This window comes from Lipophrys pholis, assembly GCF_963383615.2.
Source record: "Lipophrys pholis genome assembly, chromosome: 3".
Lineage (NCBI taxonomy): Eukaryota > Metazoa > Chordata > Actinopteri > Blenniiformes > Blenniidae > Lipophrys > Lipophrys pholis.
In genome coordinates this window covers 16,441,306-16,457,533 of record NC_137627.1, presented here as the reverse complement: position 1 = coordinate 16,457,533, position 16,228 = coordinate 16,441,306, and the positions used below count along the sequence as shown (strand labels likewise).

At 39.2% G+C, this 16,228-nt stretch overlaps 1 protein-coding gene across 2 annotated transcripts; it reads left to right on the top strand.

The window, feature by feature from the left end:
• The first annotated feature begins 2,929 nt into the window (after nucleotides 1-2,929).
• scn3b (sodium channel, voltage-gated, type III, beta) lies at nucleotides 2,930-15,245 on the top strand. Of its 2 annotated transcripts, XM_080459163.1 has the most exons (6): nucleotides 2,930-3,695; nucleotides 5,788-5,966; nucleotides 6,055-6,283; nucleotides 9,542-9,680; nucleotides 12,934-13,022; nucleotides 13,805-15,245. In XM_080459163.1, exons 1-5 carry the CDS (start codon nucleotides 3,641-3,643, stop codon nucleotides 12,995-12,997), a joined length of 666 nt encoding a protein of 221 aa, XP_080315289.1. In that variant the 5' UTR covers nucleotides 2,930-3,640; the 3' UTR covers nucleotides 12,998-13,022; nucleotides 13,805-15,245. The 2 variants fall into 2 exon arrangements, with proteins under 2 accessions (XP_080315289.1, XP_080315290.1); XM_080459164.1 differs by lacking the exon at nucleotides 12,934-13,022 and having other exon boundaries at nucleotides 13,805-15,244.
• Nucleotides 15,246-16,228: the final 983 nt, after the last annotated feature.

The window sequence follows — 16,228 nt, the reverse complement described above, 5'->3', positions numbered from 1 at the left end:
TTGTATAAACGTGTTTCTGTTCAGTATTCAGGGTGGCTGTCAGATGTACTGCCGTTTGATGTGTTCCAACGTGTTCCTCGGTTATAATTGTACTCAATAGGTACTTGCTGTTTCTTTTCAACTGTTTGTTTTGTTAGGTGGGCTATCTTAATCTCCTCTTCTACATTGTTCATAGTTAGTTTTGTATAACTGAGAGGTTTCCTGCACTGCATTTAAGTTTGTTAATTAAGATTTTGATTTTCCTTTTGTTATGCAAAGAGCCAGAAATGGTATATAAGCTTATTTTAGTGGAGTCTGCAAACCCTCCCTTGATCAATCTTTTGTCTTGTGATTAAAATAATAAATAAAAATAGAAATACATTTGTCAATCACATGTTTTAATGTGGCTTCCCTCCACACCCAGCTGTGGGTTGTACTAGAAAACCCTCAGAGGTGAAACAGTGAACTACACAAAATTAGACAAGTTGTTTATATTGTTACGGCTGACTGTTAGGTGTATGACAAATATTTCCCAAACATAGGCATGGAAATCTCATCTAAAACAAAGGAATAATGGAGAGATTCTCAAACCGCTTGATTCCTCGTGTCCTCTGTAGTAATCCTTCTCATTATTCCAACACAATAGATGCAGGATTAAATACTGTGATGTCACGGTGGGATTATCGGTGATCTTTCAGGATAGATGCTGTTGTAGGTTCATCTCAAGCCTACTCTGTAAACTTAATCGAGAATATAAACATCTCAACAATCTTGATTTCTTAATGAATGTGTCAAAATGATTGGAGATGCAAAACTGAACTTCAAAGTCATAATAAGGTTTCCCTTTTATTTGAATGACTAGAAAACTAATCAAACAGATTATATAGAAGGTTCAGTGAATGACTTCCTTTCACAGCCATTTTTTATTTTTTCTTTGCATTAAAGTAGTCACTTGATGTACACGTTGGATGTCAAAATCAGAAAAAATGCATATTTACATTCTCATCACATATTTGTGTTGTACAACATTGTCACATCACACCATATTTGACTAAAATAGAAAGAAAGACACAATTACACTGTTCAACAAGCACTTCAGTCCTCTCCTCTGTACAGGTGCTTTGGAGTGATGGATTGAAAGGAGGTCTTTTTCTAGCTGAATTACTACAAGTGGATCAGTTATAATACTTCTTTATTTCTTGTATTTGGCAACATTAAACTATTAATTTATTAAAAGGATGAGATGAAAAGAAAATATTTCAAAAACTGAAACGCCGCCTCACAGCATGGAAGACTTGGAACCCAAATACAGAGAGAATAGTACAGAAAGAGGAAGGCCCTTTAACGCTGAACAGTAGGGGGTAGAAGATCAGTAAGTTAGTGGGTAGGCGACTTAACGCAGGAGTTTTTTAATCAGTAGTGAGCCAACAATCTGCAAGAGTCCATGCACATGTTCATTACGCACAGTTTTAAATATAGATGTAGTGTTGGAGCCAATAGAGACTTTACACTTTCTTTTTCAAATAAGTGCAAACTTACAAAATGATATGTAATATTATTTGAAGTACCTTTGCTTTTCTTGATTAATTGATAATGATCATTGTGTGGATCGCTCCTCCTCCTGGTCAGGCCTCCTCTTTATATTCAGGACAAGCTGCAGCTGTGAGTGTGGAAGGAGGAAGGAATGACGCAGGGACAGGCATGCAAAAACTAGGATTCATGAGCATTTGTGTTTTGTAAGAAAGTCAACCACTGAGAATATGCTTTGTTTGTTGACATAAACTGTGTACTTTAAATGAAATTTGAAAAAATTCTCTCCATGAGTGCTTTTTTAAAAGTTATACCGTATATCACAAATCAGAAATCTCCTCCTCAAACAGCAACTTCTACTTGACTTTTTTTTTTTTTTTATGGAAGAGTAGCCACAACATGTAGGTAAACGATTATGTGGTCAGGGTGTAATTTGCCAGGTGAATTGTACACATGTCTCGTTTACTAATCCCGAGACTCAGAGCCAAGCAAAGTAAGTATCAAAATGTAGTTGATGCCTGACTTTCTAATGGATTCCATATTGAAAGCTTCGAGATTAGTAGCTATTCTCTGGGCAATGAAATAAATAATAATAGCACATGATAATGGGAGATTTCTTCTTTGGGTCCGAATAAATATCCAATGGCATACATGCTACAGTAATGACAAAGTAATAAAAATTTAATGTTAAATAAAACTTAATGAAACCATAGCATCAATTTTTTTCTTGCGAAACATTTCTTACAAGGTCATTGTGCTGGTGTCTGTGAGAATGCTACCACATCCAGAATAACCATCTAAAGAAGCCCGACTTGTTAGTTGAAGTTACACTACTTGTGAAGAAGACCTGTAGGAAAACATCACATGAAAAATGATTCACAATTTAGAAATGTAGAGTTTTTGAAATGTACTAAAAACATTTTAAATTTAAAGTAATTCCGTGTTTTGGAGTAATATTGCCTTTCTGGTCTGGCCCAATGAAAATCAAATTGGGCTTCATGTGGCCCCTGAACTGAATTGAGTTTGACTGACCCGAACTAGACTTTTCAACACAAAGCAACATCATTTCACAGCTCTACAAGATTTGAACTTGGGGGCACTGTCTGAACACAGGTTGTGTGGTTATTATGGACGCTTGGCAGGTTACATATAATGTGAGTAGTGATGAGTAACTGATGTGAACAATGACCACTAGCAGCTGCTGAAAAAGATTATATAACACACAAGAGCTATACAGGTTTAAGAAGCCTGCATCCGATTCTAGAAATGTGTCCAAAACGAAGCCATATTTCTTAATTTAACTCTCGCCGCAACCACGGAAGCGAATGTAAATAAGCGTTGCATGATTAGTTTGTTAGGCCTGCTCGGATGACAGTAATGCGCTCATGCACATTGTAGTGGAGGAAGGAATGATTTGCGCATGCGCAAACGGACCGTCTGCCTGAGCCACCGCAAAGTGACTGCTGCTGGAAAACAAAGGCAGCGAGCCGCGGCTGGGGAATGTCATCAGTCATCTTAATGGAGGAAATACACTTCACCTGATCAATAGTGCTTTTCTTCGAGGGTGAAATAAGAGCGAAGCTGACGTTATTCTCCTGTTTTGCGTGTGAACCAGACCCCAGATCTGGCGGCAGTAAGTGACCGAGTCGGCTTCGGTGAATCCACAGGTCCCTCCTCGTCGCTTTTTTAATTATTTTTCCCTGTTGAAGAGGAACGACATCTGCAGTGTCGCTGGATGGATGCGGACTGAGTGACACAAGCTGTCTCACATCACGGAGCTGTTTTATTTATTGTTGAAGAGGGAGTGGAGAAGTTAGTTCAGCCTCTGTGGGTAATAAACCAAAGAAGACTTATGGAAAACCCTGATTTGTGAAATGAACGCGCCATGAAGCAGTGGGGGACACTTCTTGTGAGCTTTCTACGCATTTTGAAGCTCACGTCCCCCCCTCAGAAGACATATCTGTGAAGAGGGACGTTACCTGCGCTCCTTGTCTGCAGACGAGAGGCGCTGTCCGTGGTGCTGAAGTCTTCTCAACGTCTGTTATTTTATCATTTTACTGGACTTGAAGGAAACTTAAACACAGCAGAGGTCCCAGAGACTGTCCACCAGCAGCTCCACACAGAGCTGAATATGGTAACACAATACAAACTTCTGCTACAGACTTTGGTACTTTTCACTGTGGCCTGTAAGTATTTCTCTGGAACTTTCTGAGCTATTTTCATCCTGGTTGTTGCATTTCTTCAATGATTAGATTTTCTTTTCTTTTAACATAGTTGGATTAATTGATTTGCATTGAGGAACTATACATGGGCGGAGCTTCAGAAGTGACACGTTGGTCAGTCCCCACGTGGTCTGATTGGCCTACATCCCATCCCATGAAATTAAACTTTTGAACAGTTATTGTCTAGTAGATCTATGATGTCCTTGATGTCATTCTAATGCTAAGTCAATGTGTTTTTTTACCATGTGGTTTACACTATGTGACAATTGAAAATGCTACAATTTTTCCACTCTTGTTTTTTACTAATCAAAATGCTTCAAATTTGAATTATTAGCTTGCTAACAAAGCCGAAGAAGCACATGTGAAGCAATGTAATCAATAAGAAATGTCCAACCTAATATTAGTGTTGATATGTTGATCCTAGTGGACAAGTCATATGAATAACCTGAGTCAACAAAAGTAAACAACAAAACAAAAAACAATCTACTTGTACAATTAAAGAGTGTATTTCCACCTTATAGTCTAAGTCAAGCACATTTTGTCCATAAAATTAGAATCTTTGTAGCACTGCTCACAGGCCTGGGAAATGGCTTGTTGAATGGTTTTCTGGCAGTGAACTGAAATCCCATTTTCAGAGCACTCCCAGTAACAACTGCAGTGTCCAGCTTTGCTCTCTGTAGTTGACATTGAGTGAAATAAATAGACCCTTTGAACAGAGGACACTCGGGTTAAGCTCTCCCAGTCTGTTTTCTCTCCTCTTTTCTCTGGTTTTCTTGTGTTTGTCTCCCTGTTCTCTTATATGTGTTTGTATGAGCCCTCAGCATAAAAAAAAAAAAAAGATAAAAAGATGAGATGGAATCAATGTTGTCACAGTGTGCTGTGGGGGCTTTGGGTTATATAAGACCACTGGGTCAAACACTGCAACAGCCACACAAATGCAAGAAGTCATTCTTTGACTTCATAATCCTCTAAATCATTTTCTGGCTTTCCTCCCCTCTGTATTCTGCCAGCTGAAATGCATTCATATTACAATCAATCCTCCCTTATCTTGCTCTCAGTGCTCACTGTCCTCCTCCTGCTGCATACAGAAACTGTAATTGTGTAGGAGGTTCCCATACAGGCCAGATCCGTTCACTTCTCCATCCATTTACTCCTCCCTTTGCCAGCCAAAACTAATGGGCTAAGTCATCATTAGTGCTTTCGAGCCTGGATGGTCTTTGCTATCAGCACTGAGACTCAAGTCTCCAGTGCTCACAGAGCTGCATAATTGACTCCATGTCTTTTTAACACAAGTTTTGGCTCAGTGTTGGATTCAGAGCAGGTACATGACCTCAACAGAACGGGGTCATGAGTTCATTATTCCAAATCAAAAGGATCCTTGTCAAGGTGGCGGCAAGGTTGTATCCTTTCAGTAATTGAAAAGAGAATGAAAATCCCATTGAAACTGTGGTTTAGCTCACAGCAGCTCCAGCAGACACTTTTGTAGCTTTTTTTTTTTGTAAACCCACGTCTACTGTGAAATGCTCTTATATTCTCAGTGGGCCCACTCCAAGGGAGTATGTTTGGTTCAGAGATGAGTGTTCTTAAAGAGCTCACTAAGGAGATAAAAAGAAAAATACTGCTGTTACAGAACTGTGGCTGCTTTCTACTGCTGGAGCCCTCTAAGAAAAACTGAGGACCCCCTACCTGGTTTCTGATGTGTCAAAACATCACAGCGTATCCAGACAAGGGAACCAACTCTCAATAACATGCAAAAGCAGGAGTCTTCAGAATAAAAACAATCAGCAGTTTCCCAGGTCTGCACTAGATTCTCGAAAGCAAATTATGTTTTTGGCTCGTGAAAATCCTTCTTTGACATCATCAAAGCAGAAGAAACCTGGACCATATCAGTGAGCGGACAACAACACGCTCCCTGTAGATTATAAATGTGCCCATCTGCTCTGCAAAGGTTAAATATCCAACGGTGCTAACGTTTTAAAGTATATTTTGTGCAGCGAGACTTTGAACTCTTTTGACTTCTGCAGTAAATCTGTGTACCATTTCCATGCCCCTCCAGTCCACCCGAGCAGGCCAGTATGTGTCGACGTCCCGTCAGGAACAGAAGCAGTTCTCGGGAAAGCCATGAAGTTGACCTGCATTTCCTGCATGAAGAGGGAGGAGGTCGCAGCAAAGACCCGTGTGGATTGGTATTACATGCCGAAAACAGAAGAAAACAACAGGCTGGATAAAACTCATGTGGGTTCTTGTTACGCTCGTCTTTACAGGTGGCACATTATGTTAACACGACGTGGACATGCACCTCCTTTGTTTGCTTCTCTTGTAGATATACGTGTTCGAGAACTCCAATGCAAAAGCCCTGGATGGACCATTTAAAGGCCGTCTGACCTGGAATGGCAGCCAGGACTTGCAAGATGTCTCCATTCAAGTCCTGAATGTCACATATAATGACAGTGGTGTCTATGAGTGCCATATTCTTCGTGAATTTAAGTTTGGCTTCTTTCAGCCCTCGTTCTTCGTTATCAAGAACATCACGCTGACAGTGAAAGAGAAAGGTGCGGAAATGTTTTTTTTTTTTAAACTGTAACTCTGCCTTTACTTTGCCATTTATGCTGGTTTGATTTCCATACTTTTTTTTTTATAGTGCCTGTTACAACATAGCCATGTTTTGGCATTTTAAAATTAAAGAAAAGAAAAAAAGTAATTAGTCTGGACATTAGTAGCCTCTTGAACTGAAATTGGAAGCTGGTTCCACAAGTGGACATCATGTGATTTAACTTTCAGAAACTTTAGGAAAGTCCAATAATGCAGTACTTTGAGGATGAAGTGTTTTGCTGGGATAATAGGCTACTAATGGCACGTTAAGGTATGATAGGGCTTTGTGTAATATGAGAAAACATTTTAATTCAGTTTTTTTACAGGAAGCCAATGAAGAAACACTAATATGGGAGAAATCTGATGTCTTACTGTTTGGACACCCACTGCAAGATTTTGAATCAACTCGAGAATTGTTTAAATATTTCCAAATCGATTTAATTATTGATTTTTGTTTTTTTTTAGGCTAAATCAAAATTATTATTCAATCAGCAGTGTTTTTTTAGGGTATTTTGTATATTCGTTAAATCATGAGTATGGATTGTCTTTCGATATATTTTACAGTCTGATATGTTAAACACTTTTCTCAAAGCTGAGATAGATCCATTCAAAGACTTTCCTTTGCAGTACTGAGAAATGCTCATCTCAGTGTTGACTCCTGCTTACTGAGCAGTGCCTCTTTGCTGCACACAGTCCTCATTTGATGTTACATAAAATGTTTATCAGGCTGCAATAAGTGTTTTTTCAATATATTATGCGTTTCTACTGCACTGTTTTCGCTAAGTGATGCATCAGTGTGATGGCGGTCTACCACAAACAGCACCGCTCTCCTCCCCCTTTATGTTGTGATTGTACCGGTGTAAGAGGAATAATTTCTGTGTTTTGTTTTGTCTGCCTTTATTGTCCATCAAAGCTTTCTTCTGTTGTCAGTGAAGGGGTTAATTCAAACCAGCTACTTTGCTATCTATTGTAAGGGGTAACGTATTCTGCTTTCTGAATGCTTGCCTTGCTGAATGCGCCATTTTCCACCTCGATCGAATATACAGCAGAAACATGTATATTTGGAATGACTTGCCACATTTATTTAACTTCATTTTCTATAGAAGCTTGCACTTGATGTATAGTTGACTGTCAGAGGCATCTAAAGATAGGTCTGTCGTATTCGGGAGTTTTGATTTGTACCCAGAAACAAAGGAGTAGAAATTGAATGTAACTGTCCTTTGAGGTGCAACTTTAAAAAAAAAAAAAAAAAAAAAATCTATATTTTAATTATTTCCTGTATTTAAAAGCCTCTCCTTCATGTTTCACACAACATTTGTATTGAATTCCACAAAGCCTTCAGACAGAGTACTGTACATTACAGCTGAGTGTTCTGTTACAGTAATGACGTGAACAGCGGTAGAATGGATTAGTTCCTGAGCAGCATACAGTATGTCTGTACTTTCCCATCTTGGGGATTATGTTACTCTAATAGCCACTATTATTCACAGGGTGCTAATTCGAATCTGTGAGCTCTCCGCTCAGCAGGCTTTCTGGAATTGGGTACACATGTGTTGACACAGTGGTTGACAGTAGCCCATACTCATATCGATGTGGTTTATTTCTAAATGTTGAATTCACATTTTTTACAAACAATTGTCAGGTGCCTACACATGAACATTGAAACAGTTTCTGCTGCTGGCAGAGACCATTGAGCAATCTTTTGTAAACAATATGAGGAAGTCCATATTCCTTTACGTTACTATTCTTATTTTGTTCCCCAAAGAGGGAGGAAATCTATCTTTGAATGATATTCATGGGGGTATTGTACCTTATCACCTGATAAATGAATGTTTTCAAAGGTAATTTGCTTAATGAGAAAATGTAGAACTGCAAAAGCTGTTTTACAAATATTTAAATGGGCATATGATTATTGTTTGCAACAAACTTGGAAATGTGAAGCTATTATTTAAATAGAACGTGATAGTGAGATGACTTGACTTGATTTTAATGTTATTAGCTTTACACTTTTGTACATACAACTAGAATATGAGCTGGATGTGATGTAATATTTCTCAAAAGTGTTTCCTGCACTGAAAACCACTGTGACTTTGCATATTCATTTTATTTCAAACTGAATGCTACCCTGTGGAGATTATTTCATTTTAAAAATGCAACCTCATCAGATTTACACGATGCATGCCCACAGATTTACGTAAACTCATGTCAGTAAAACAATAGGCAAAAACAGATAACACACAGCTTTCTACCCATTGTGGAAACAAAAATAATCTTAGTTTAATGTATATAAAATGTTTTAATGAATTATCTTTGTACTAATTGGTACGAAAAATGGAATAGAAATAGAAATAGAAAACTCTCCCCAGGGTACCTTTATCTAGTTAGGCTTGGTCTCCATTACCCAGGGTGCCATTTGTTGGAGGGGATGTGGGAGATATACCCATCTAATTTCAGAAGCTGAATATATTGTACCTTCACATTAAATAGTGATTATATTTGCTTCACCACCTGTTTGGACATCAAAGTCAAATTAATATATTTTATAGAACAGTGCTGGCCACTCTCACATATTGCTAGTGAAAATAACCTGATAAATTCTAAATTGACATGCTGAAACACATTTTGTCTTATGTGAAAGGATAATTTCATGACTACATCCTGAACCTCCTGTATATTTACTGTAAATGACTGTGAATGGCCACTGGAATGTGTACTGGTGGAAAGGACTTCAGGAAGCCTGTTTAGAGGCCTTTGATATTGTTTTTCATTTTTAATCAAATGAAAACTCTTTTTGATGAATCCTTCTCAAAAGTTGAGTAAAATCTGACATTCTGGGAAATCATGTGTACTCTCTATCCTCTCATCTCGTCACAAATTGCACCCTGGTTATACCACAGGTATGGTCCTAATATTCTGTATGCAGCATAGTTTGTGCATCATTTGCATTAAACAGGACACTCAACAGAAAACATGACTTCATTTTCCTGCACTGTAATCTTGACCAAATACACTGAGTTGGTTTAATTATTCAATGAAATGAAAGTAGATTGTGGAAGTGTAGAAACAATGTCATTTTTTACCATGAATGATTCTTTCTCAAACCTCCTGATGAAGTCTCTCCTACTTGTTTTTTTCTACAAAAAAGAAGAAAAAAAAAATCCAGAGGAAGAATACCTGCTGAATAATTCATGTCCCTTGCTGCTGATTGTGCTCCACAGCCACTCGGGATGCCGCGGCAATCTACTCGGAGATCATGATGTATGTGTTGCTGGTGTTCTTGACCTTCTGGCTGTTGGTGGAAATGGTCTACTGCTACAGGAAGATCTCAAAGTCCGATGAGCAGGCGCCGGACACAGCGTGAGTCTCACACACACACACACACACACACACACACACACACACACACACACGCACACACACACACACACACACACACACACACACACACACACACACACACACACACACACACACACACACACACAGATAAGTCTGAGTGGGGAGGCAACTGAGCAGTAAATTGAAAGTTTGTCCTGAACACCTTTTTTGGGTGGTTGACATGTCGAGATGTATATCTGTACTATGTATTTCTTTTTTTTATTTGGGGAAATGCAGAAAGGTAGCGTGTCCATATTCAAACCAATAGTCAGAAAGTGTGTGTGTCTGACTGACAAACTTACCTGGGTATACTTGTTTTTTTTTTTTTTGTAAGTATTATATAATAGCAATTTAGCATCCCAGAAAGAAGATTTAGAAAGTAATCAGAAAGAGAGAGGAGAGACAAAAAGGAATGAGTCAGACAGGCGAACAGACGGAGACTGAAAGGTAATTGAGTCTACACTGCATCAGTTTGTAACCCTCCTGCAACAGTAATCTGTCTTTTGACTTGGACTGCCTGACAGGCCTGGATAATTCTAAGCACTGCTGACTGCTCTTTTTTCAACACCCCCTTTTTACATCCGTGGTGGATTTTCAGCCTTGTCACAAAACTGACTTTTTTTATCACCTTGTCAGCGCTGTCAAAGACCCAGCACATTTGTGTATACCGTAGTCTGCTCCCACCGGATTTTCATGCTCTTGGGCAACCCACGCTGACAACTTTTGTACATGGAAATGTATGTCCCAGAGAGAGCAACCACAGATAATACACAGCACATGTTCTGATTGAGGTACTAGTATTTTGCGAGGACTTAATCTGGCACGATGCGCATGCAGGGGATACAAGGGGCTTTTTATTATTTCTTTCATTATTTAATGCGCGGGTATTTAAAGAGGCAGCCATAATATTGCAAATTACAAATAAAACGTCCTTTTTAGCAATATATCTTATACTGTTGGAAAGCTTGGATTTCTCGTTTAGATAGTGCCATATTTGTAAGGAGCATGCATTTGTAGGATGAGCAGCAGAGCTGGGTTCATGAGAAAATATGCAGAATCTTGCCCTGACAAATACATTTTCTTTGCTGTTGACTCCGGTTTATGGTGTTTGATGGATTAAGCGATCCATGTCCGAAACAATTAAGACATAAATATTGGAAATTTAACAATTGATTATTTTAATAAACAAGAGACAAGCGGATCCCACTACTGTGCAGTGGGAGCTAAGGTCAGTACTTCTGGCAGGGTGTTTCATCCTCCCTACTCACCGAATCCTGAAGGTATTCCCTGATAAACAATGCTGAGTGTTTTTTCTTCCGAGGCGATAGGGTTTGTTCACAGATTGTGGAAAGACATGATCCTGGTTGCAGACATTCATCTTGATGTTTGTCTGCATTGAAAGCTGCTCTTCTGACACCTGATTGTACCTGAAGACAACAGACGTTGAACTCATGAGTCAACAGCGTCCATATCCAGCTCTGCTGCTCGTCCCACAAATGCATGTTTCTGACAAATGTGGCACCATTTCAAAGGGGATTATACAGGATTCCCAATGGTCGTGCAAATAACTAACAAGAAATACAGTATAATATATAGCAAGTTTTTTTTCCCCTATCTTAATATATACATTTATAACAAAGATATATTAAGATCATGCTCCTTTTCTGTTGCTGCTGACAGGATTATCAAGATTAAGATTAACTGCCAGACATCATTTCTTTAAAAAGAAGAGAATTTCCTTATAGTAGTCAGTATTGGACAGTTTTTGAAGATTCTGCAATCATAAAGTCAAAATCCAGTCATCGTGGTCTTGAGCAAGTGATATAAGAATAAAATATTTATTTGTAAATTTTATTGGATTTGAAAACTGAAGAAAAAAGCTTCTCTTCACTAATTTAAAGCTCCATTTAGTCTTGAGGGCATGACCGACATCTGTTTTTTAAATTTTTTTTTAATTGCAATCCATCTTTGCCCTCAAGATTCAGGTAAAGAGTAGTGATCCATGGACGTTTCAGGCAGCACAAATGAATTTGATGATCGGGTGATCGAACGTTTGTAACACTGTAAACTTAATCAGCTCCTGCGGCTGAAAGAGTTAATGGGTCGTTCGTTGCCAACTGATGGTCATTATTGACCGATTGACCCGTGTGATGACACGCAAGCCACCCCACCCCCCACCCCACCTCTCCAGTCAGGTCTGTACCCTCTCACGGTGTGCTCAGCGACTCAGCGATCAGTGAACATGTACCGCGAGTGTCACGTTCTGAGATTACCTATTTTTGATGCATTGGTGGTTCGGATCACATTAGTCATGTTACTGGAGCTGCAGTGGCAGAAAAAGTGATAACCCGTCAGAGACTTAAATGAGGCTATATTTGAAATCTGCTGACAGTCGCAAAATTACTTTCCCTTATGTGTTTGAATTTTTTGTCAGCGAATAGGCGGCACATTTTTGGTGCCGGTTTCTGAGGTTTTCAACGAGATGAGCGTTCGCTAATAAATAATGAATGAAGGTGTCAAGTCTTCATGAAGCGGATATTGCACCGCATCATGCAATATCCCGCCACTCACGTTACTGTTGTGATTTTGTATCTCAAAAAGAAAATTAATTCACAGTGGAGAAGTGCTCACCATTAGTCGCAGGAGGATGTATTCACAAAAGCCTCAATTCTGAAATGAAGAAAATTCACTCATGTAGTGAATACTTTCTAATTTTTATATACCACCGCGGTATTCAAAAGGTGGGAGGAAAAGCCCACCTGTACAGAGCATTTGTGTACTTCCTTTATTTTCAGGCTTTACATGCTCATAAGGTAGTAATATTTGGCAGAATGGTACACTTCCAAAACATTTTCACATTTTAACAAATTATTGTTTCCCTGTGTTGGGATCTATTAGCAATACAAAGCAAAACTCTTCTTATTTTTTGTAGTTTTAAATATCTTGTAAGTCTTTAAATATAGCTTAGTTATTGTAACACACTTCAGACCTCGCTCTTGAGCTTTTCTCATCATTTTCATTCACTTCCAGCACACTTGCAATACTCTCAGTTTCAATGAAATAATTACAGGTTTACGCTGCACTTATTTCCTTCCATCACATTTTGTTGTCAATGTCAAGAAAAAAAAATGAGAGCATCTCCCCAAAGCCAAATGTGTGGGTGAAGCTCACAACACACTTTGACACTGCCTTTTGACACTCCTGTTATTTTTTTTTACCAATCTGCCCACAGGACAAACTACCTAGCCGTTCCCTCTGAGCAGAAAGACAATCCAGCCGCTCCTGTTACTGAATAAAAGGTCGTTGTGAGAAGAGACCACGGTATTTCACATGAGATTTCCCAAACCAGATCATGATCAGTGAAATCATCTCCTTTTCTCTTTCAACTCATTGTTCGTACCTCTGTGGTGGAGTCCCATTGCGTCAGCACACTCTGTCTTCTTTCGTCCCCCTTCACGGTGACTTTCATTCCCGACGCGTCTCGGAAATGTCACAGAATCAAACATCATCCTTTTTTTTTTTTTTTTGCTCATTCTCCATCCAACCTGTGCCACTTCAAAGCCATTTTCTATGAGACATGTTTTATATATTTGATGGATTTTAAGCAGTGATGAGTTAAAAGATGTTGAACCAGCAAGCATGCCATTTGTAACCATGATAAATGCAAATGATGTCTTCTGGCGCTGATCTGCGTGGGGGAGATAGTAAGTAGTCGTGACGTGACGCATGTGACATTTGCATGTTTATGATGTGAGCAGTTGCCTCTGAAGTTTGATTTGTACGTATCAAAGAAACCAAGAATGAGACATTTGTAGATTGTAGGGCAGACCTGTGATATGGCCCTTACTTTGATATTGAAGGCTCCTGCTGACAGGAGTGGGCGTGTCCACCAGTGTTTTTGGCAAAACTTTCGAGTGAAGCCAATCACAAATCACCTTGACTCTCCTTTTGATTTCAAACTGGTGGGGCTCTGAGGAAAACTATTGGGAACCCCTGAATTATAGTAGACGATGCAAGATTCACACAGCTGCAGGTGGTCATTTTAAATGTATTGTAAATCCTGTCATGTCAATAAGAGGGACCATGTTTTCTGCTCTCCTTAGGTATTGACCAATCACGATGGGACGTCAGTGACATGCGTGTGAAAACAGGCATCACCGCCTCAACAATGCCACTAAGAAGGTGTCGTTACTCCCAGTGGGAATCCTGCCAACAGACCGCCCCTGTGTATTGACTGTGTCTTTTTGAAGAGCCAGTCAAAAAAATGTCTAAGTGCTCAATTTTTCTTCTTCTTTTTTCCTCTTGTTTCTTTGTTTTTTCCCTCTTCTTTTTGTACCTATGTGCCAGACATCTGTGGTTGAGTACTTTCACAGCCACAACAGGCTGGAGATGAAATGTGTCAGTGTCCTGCAGTTATCACACACCACGCTTCACTGTGTAGACTTAACGTTCCTCTTTGTAGCCGGTAGTGCCCTGTGATTTAGAACAACCAGAATTAGTCGAAGAAGATATCTATCCTACTCTCGTCTACATTGTTAACTCATGTATTCATTTTGTAGAATTGAAGTAATAGTTGTTGGGTTTTTTTTGTATTTTTGGTTTCTTACAATTTTATACAAATCTTTTGGGTCACAATTTTATTTTTACTGGCCAAGGGTTGATGTTTTGTTTTGTCGTTTGTTTTTTTTGTTTGTTTTTTTATGAAAATGGATTTAGCGGCTTTTATACTGTGTGGATGTGCATTTATCCCTGTTGTACTGGGAGCATCGGTTAAACCACAACGTAATGAAAATCCAGGTGCATCTCAAAAATCATATACAATTGAAATGTAATTTAATTTGTAAAAATTCATATACACTATATTACAGTATATTGATTACACATGACAAACTCACCTATATCTTGCCTGTCATGATTTTAGCTTCTAAGTCATTAAGATTACACAGTTGTGTACGGGTTCTTATAGCAAGAAGGTGTTGGGTTGAGTGGGTGTATTTGTGTGTACGACTCTCTGTCCCTCGTTGTTTGCCTGGTGACGGACTGGTGGTCTGTTCAGGTTGTAGCCTGCCTTCATCCACAGTCAGTTGGTCGTCGCTCTCAGCCTCCCGATTAACCCAATTTGGATTATCACAGAAAGTTGAAATGACTTAACTGATTATCCTTTCAATTATGTTGTAATATTTCTGAGATGCACCTGTATACTGTACACATATATACTGGTATCATTTCAAGTCGCACTGCTTCAGCTGATCTGAGATCATCTAAAGGCCCATCCTATACCACCCTCTATTTGAATCTTTCATCTGTTTAAAGCACTGATGTAAAGTACAATCAGTAGTAGAAGTCTTTTTAAGCTTTGACTATTGCTGACAATCCACAGTGACATTGCTGTTGAGACTAATTATGTGCCTCTTTCTATAGTGCAAATGTTTATTTATATAGAGCTATTAAATCATACAGTGCTGCCTGTCAATACCAGATATGATATATCATGTGCAAGTGTTCTGCTTTCCAAACTATTAAACACAAAGCATTTCACAGTTGTCGAAGCTCGTTTGTTGTTTACTGGAAACTTATTCAAGTCCTTTGGTGTAATTACTCCAATAGCAGAGAAACTGTTCAATTAGATGAATTTAGTCTGTAACTTAACTGGGATGGTGAGAGAAAAATAGACTTATTGACTGTCAGCGGCTTTTGCATCTTTAGTTCGCCCTATTATCTGCGAGTGTGGCGGTGCTTAAAGGAAGCGAGTTGGCTTTAAATCAGGCACACGTCCGGAGTTTGCAGCTCTCATTAATACTACAGAAAAGTGTCTGACACTGGTACTTCTGATTAGTTCCTTCTTGATGTAAGCTCTTTGTTTTAATTGCTATCTTCGCAGAGCTTGTGCGCTGAGGAGTTTTTTTTGGCGAGAAACAGAGATATGTGAGGACAGGGAGGCCGTGGGAGACAAAGAAGGACAGCAAAAGGTGAAGGTGCTGGTGGAGAGGAAGCGATGAAGACTGGCAGTTGGAGAGGGATGTGATGCACGTTGCTCTTTTAGCTAACCGTGACCCACAGCAGTGACAGATATAGCAGCAGCTGTTGTTATGGCAACCCAGGCATGTCTTGTAGCACAGCAGATTGCCTGGCGAAGATATTACCATATGATAGTGAAGGTGCCTTCATTTATGCTCCACGTTGTTTATGGCTTTACTGTGAGCACAACATAGAGGAGGCTCCAGTCACTAATCACTCGCACCTCCAAGAAGAAGTGAAGAACCTTGATTGTGGAGCTGAAGGAATGCCACCAAAAGCCAAGGTCAGAAATATTGTCTGAATGGCAAATGGGTAAAAGTAACCAGCGCAGCTGTTATCCATACATCAAGTTCATATAAATTGTTTATTGATTGCAAGACACATCCCATAAACTCTCCAACAATGTGGTATTATGGCTTTCAGACACATTGTGAAAGTGCAATTCTGAAACCCTTCCCCCCTCTTCTTTCTCCTCTTCTCCTTCTGCCTCTCTGTGTCTCTCCCCTCTC

What these genes read in the sequence shown, in the direction of transcription:
- scn3b (XM_080459163.1), top strand. Translation starts at nt 3,641, where the DNA reads ATGGTAACACAATACAAACTTCTGCTACAGACTTTGGTACTTTTCACT. An exon ending in ACAGGCTGGATAAAACTCAT is followed by an intron (nt 5,967 to 6,054) that starts GTGGGTTCTTGT and finishes CTTCTCTTGTAG; the next exon opens with ATATACGTGTTCGAGAACTC. An exon ending in GCTGACAGTGAAAGAGAAAG is followed by an intron (nt 6,284 to 9,541) that starts GTGCGGAAATGT and finishes TGTGCTCCACAG; the next exon opens with CCACTCGGGATGCCGCGGCA.